At 59.8% G+C, this 4,628-nt stretch overlaps 1 protein-coding gene and 1 long non-coding RNA gene across 2 annotated transcripts; both read left to right on the top strand.

Moving 5' to 3' along the window:
* Nucleotides 1-222: 222 nt before the first annotated feature.
* LOC123255087 lies at nucleotides 223-2,028 on the top strand. Its single transcript, XR_006506736.1, has 2 exons — nucleotides 223-307; nucleotides 1,569-2,028. It is a non-coding gene; the product is annotated as an uncharacterized LOC123255087 (long non-coding RNA).
* A 2,063-nt stretch (nucleotides 2,029-4,091) lies between these two features.
* LOC123255086 (phosphoglycerate mutase 2-like) lies at nucleotides 4,092-4,613 on the top strand (the record flags this gene model as incomplete). The annotated part of the gene is made up of 1 exon (XM_044683943.1): nucleotides 4,092-4,613. A coding segment is annotated over exon 1 (423 nt), but the record flags the coding sequence as incomplete, so codon positions are not given.
* Nucleotides 4,614-4,628: the final 15 nt, after the last annotated feature.

The following is a 4,628-nucleotide window of genomic DNA, read 5'->3' as shown; positions in this document are numbered from 1 at the left end:
ACTAAAATTCCATCTTTTACTGAAAACCTTCTCAACTCTTATGCAAGAGCCTTCCCTGTTGATTACTTCCAATTTATATTACTGTCTTCTTCCTTAGACCGTGAGCTCCTTGAGGGCAGGGACTGGTTTTTCTTTGTATCCCCAGTGCTTAGTACAGAGGCTGGCATACAGTAGGTGCGTAATCATGTTTATTGACTTACTGGCATCTCACTCTGTTCCACAGTATTTTGAGAGGGAACTTCGAAGGTTTAGCCGAAAAGAGAAGAGGCTGCTGCTGAATAACCATGGACTGTTCGACCCTGAAAAGGTAGGAGCGGTGGCAGGGTTATGGGAAGATAGAAGAGCCCCTCTTATGGCCCTTTGGCTCCTCGAGCCCATCAGGGAATGAGACACAAAAGCCTCACCCTCAAGGTCTTTGGGTTTTTAACTCTGGATGGCTAATCGTTCCCAGCGCCCTTTTATGGGCCATTGGCAAGCCCATGCCTGCTCCTTCCTAAAAGCAGACCTGCGTTGAATCAGGAACTAGTCTCTGTGTGAGGCTTTGGTCATCCAGGACAGCAGGGGACAATCTCTCAGTTGGAACTCAGTTGTAACAGGGGGAAGAAAGAGTTAGGAAGAACGTGGGATGGGCTGGAGAACATGCCAATGAAGGCAACCGGGATGCTGAAAGACTTTGTCTATACCATATGAGAATCGGTTGAAGGAACTATGGGTATTTAGCCTGGAGAACTTTAGGAGGAAGGGAAGCAGCAGGGACAAGAGCATGTATCTGTCTCCATCTTCTTTGACCATCTCTCCATCTCCCTCCCTCTCCCCTCTCTGATGGTCTTTCTCCCTCCATCCTATGTATCTGTCCATCTAACAATCTATTTTCCTCTGTCCTATCTATCCACCTCTCTACCTCCCTCCCTTTAGACTTTATATGAGGCAGCTGTGTGCCTCGGTGGATACAGTGCCAGGCCTGGAGTCAGGAGACTCATCTTCTTGAGTTCCAATCTAGCCTCAGACACTGTGACCCTGGGCAAGTCACTTAACCATGTTTGCCTTAGTTTCCCCATCTGTAAAATGAGCTGGAGAAGGAAATGACAAACTATTCAAATATCTTTGCCAAGAAAACTCCAAATGTAGTCATGAAGAGTCGGGCATGTCCGAAAACGACTATAAAAATTAGGGGGGAAATCAAACCATCTGTCTCTCTACTTCTGTTCTATCATCCATCTATCCATCTGTCTGTCTTTGGGCATTCGAAAAGCTGTCATACACAGGAAGTATGGCCCTTGTTCGGTTCGGCCCAAGAGGACAGAACCAGCAACAATGGGTAGAAGTTACAAAAAGGCCAACTGAGGCCCGGTGTCAGGGAAAACTTCCTAACCGGGAAAGCTGTCCAGCACTGGAGTGGGCCGCCCGGTGGTTCCCTTTTCTCCTCCTCTTTGAAGCGTCCTCCCTCAGGGGATCCCTTTTAGAGAAGGGCTGGACTGGGAGGCGACTACTGGGTTCCCTTCCAGTTCTAACTTCGGGGATTCCGGATCTCCCTAACGGTTCCTCTCCCGTCCTGGCTCCCGTTTCAGAAAGAATTCTTACCCGCGGCTTCAGAGGAAGACATCTTCGAGCACCTGGGCCTGGAGTACGTCCCGCCAGAACAGAGGAACGCCTGAGCGCCGCCGCGGCCTCCGGCCTCCGTCTGGGAGGGCCAAAGCCGCCTCCTCTGCCCCGCGGCCCGACAAAGCCGTCTCTGGCCCCGAGAAGCCTGGGATTTCTGGTCCCTCGGGCCCAGCCTCTCCCCTCCTGGTCCTTGGGAAGGTGGAAGGTCTTCTAAAGCGGCTCCGACCTGGGTCACAGGATGGGTTTGAGCCCCACGTCCTTGCCCGGTTCGGGGGACCATGGAGTGGAATGCCGGCGGCGTCAGAGGCCGGGCAGGCCCAGACCGAAGTGCCCTTTAGGGACCCAGGCCCGGCCCGTAGCTCTTTGCCTTTTTTTGTCTGTGTAAATACAACACAATTCTAATTAAAGTGACGTCTATTTTTGCAAGGACGCGCTGGCTCTGTTTGCTTTCTGCGGCGTGGCCGTCTGCGCACCTCCGGTGGGAACGTCCACAGCCCAGGCACAGGAGCTGGCCGAGCCGCCTGCGTGGGCAGCGCCCCCTCCCCGGGGACTGGACCGGCTCTCTGAATGAGCAAAAGAGCATCGCGGGCACTCGGGACGCGCTGGGCCGTTGGGCCTCTGATCCGCACCGGCGCTCCGTGTGGCTGCCCGCCTTAGCCCCACTTTACAGTGGAGTAAACTGAGGCAAGTGGGTTAAGCGGCTTGCCCAGGGTCACACAGCTAGGCAAGTGTGTCTGAGACCACACTTGAACTCGGCTCTTGGAAAGTGCACCGTGCTGTTGCCTCTGACTTCATGCTCTTCCCCCCGTGGCCTACGCGCCGACTAGTGCTTCTACAGACCGGCCTCCTTCCTCCCATCTTCGCACTCCGTGCCTGGAGCAGGCTCCCTCCTCATCCTCGCCTCTTAGAGTCTGGCCTCCTTCAAGAGCCACCTCGGCTGCCCCTCCTACAGGAAGCCCTCCCAGATTTCTTCCCTCCGGTGTCTCGCACACAGGAGCCATGCTGGTGAGGCCCTTTCCCTCCTTTCCATTTCCTGTCTTCCTATCCCTGGCGGCAGCCCCAGTGCCTGGTGGGCTCTGGGGGATCCGTACCTCCGAAGAGCTCCAGACCCAGCTGGGAAGAACGGGCAGAGAGGAGATGATTTTCGCCCGGAAGAAAGGGCTGGTGAGGGGTTTGCGGAGGACGCCCAGCCGCGGAGCCAGAGACCCGGGTTTGGGTTCCACCTCTCTCCCCCCACACTGGCCGTCCCGTCCCCTCGAAGCTCTCTTCTCTGGGCTTTCCGTCCAAGGACAGTGAAAACCGGAAGGCGTGGAGGAGGGATGGGGTGGAAAGGACTCGACCCCAAAGGGTTTGCTATTTGATCCTGGAGGCAGAGGGGAGCCACGGGAGCTTCCTGAGTGAGGAGGTGGACGGGAGCGGGGGAGACCGGAGCGGGCAGAGCACCCCCGGGGGCAGAAGCCCAGGGATGAGGCGCCGAGGGCCTGAGCGGAGAGAAGGAGTCCCTGGGAGGTGAGCCAAAGGGGAATGGATGGGCCTTGGCGCCATCTTGGGTCGGGGATGGAGTGGGAGAGGGTGAGCAGTTCAGGTGACTCCTGGGTGCCGGGACGAAGGGCCCGGAGCACAGAGCTGCGGCCCACAGGCACGGGAGAGGGAGGAAAGATGGCGAGTTCTATTTTGGACACACCGAGCTGAAGACGTCCGCCGGACGTCCATTCTGAGAGAGCAGCGTGGAGGTGAGCAGCGAGGCCGGTGCAGGGTGAGTGAGCCGAGAACCCGGAGAGCCTCGGGGCAAGTGAAGACCCCTTTCTGCAAAGGGAGAGGGGGCTCCCCGTCCCCCTACTGCCCCCAACCCCGCCCCTCTCCCCTAAGTGGGACAAGGCATTTGTGTATTGCCATGGGAACAGTGCTGTCATCTGTCCCCATCTCTGCCTGGGGCCTCCAGAACCCCCTCCCCAACCCAGCTTCCTGGGTGCTTTGGGGGGGGAATCCCTGCCTTTTGCCACCCAGAAGGCCCAGAACGCCCGCCATCAAGTTGAATGTGAGTCCGGAGGGAGGGGTCCCGGCGTTAGGAAGCCTGAGACAGCTGGATCCCCCAAATCGGCCCCTGACCAGGCCTCCTGGCGCTCCCCCAAGCCCTCAGGGCCCTGAGGGTAGGAGCCAAATGGGTGGCCCTGCAGAACCCACTCGTTCCCTCAGACGGCCCCCCGAAACAGGTCCTCCTGGCTCGCTGGCCCAGGCCCGCAGGTCCCTCCCCCCTGATCCAGGAGAAGGGAGCCCCCTGGCACGAGGTCCGGCCCAGGCCTCCTTTTGGATGGTTCCGTCACGAGAGTCAGCTCTCTAAGGCTATTTTGAGGCTGGCTCCGCTGTGCCCGCCGTGGGCCCCTCCTCCCCAGGCCGCTGACCACCTGCCGCTGTCCGTCCCCAGGCCCCGGGCCCAGAATGCCAGCTGGCAGTTAGCCCGGGGGGGAGGGGTGGAGTCCGAGCATCATAAAGGCCGGAGCCCTTGGCCCGTCGGCTGTGCTCCGCCGCCTCTCCGGGCCGCCTCCTCTGCCCAGACGCCCCCGGCTCTGCCCGCCACCGCCGCCGCCATGCCCACCCACCGGCTGGTGATCGTCCGCCACGGCGAGAGCACGTGGAACCAGGAGAACCGCTTCTGCGGCTGGTTCGACGCGGAGCTGAGCGACAAGGGGAAGGAGGAGGCGCAGCGGGGGGCCCAGGCCATCAAGGAGGCCGGCATGGAGTTCGACATCTGCTACACGTCTGTGCTGAAGCGGGCCATCCGCACCCTCTGGACCATCCTGGATGGCGTGGACCAGATGTGGGTGCCCGTGGTGAGGTCCTGGCGCCTCAACGAGCGCCACTACGGCGGCCTCACGGGCCTCAACAAGGCCGAGACGGCCGCCAAGCACGGCGAGGAGCAGGTCAAGATCTGGAGGCGCTCCTTCGACACCCCGCCCCCGCCCATGGACGAGGGCCACCCCTACCACGCCGCCATCAGCAAGGTGAGGGGGGCGGGGGCCGGAGCT

This window comes from Gracilinanus agilis, unplaced genomic scaffold, assembly GCF_016433145.1.
Source record: "Gracilinanus agilis isolate LMUSP501 unplaced genomic scaffold, AgileGrace unplaced_scaffold39024, whole genome shotgun sequence".
In the NCBI taxonomy this organism is placed as follows: domain Eukaryota; kingdom Metazoa; phylum Chordata; class Mammalia; order Didelphimorphia; family Didelphidae; genus Gracilinanus; species Gracilinanus agilis.
This window is presented reverse-complemented; position numbering and strand designations above follow the sequence as displayed.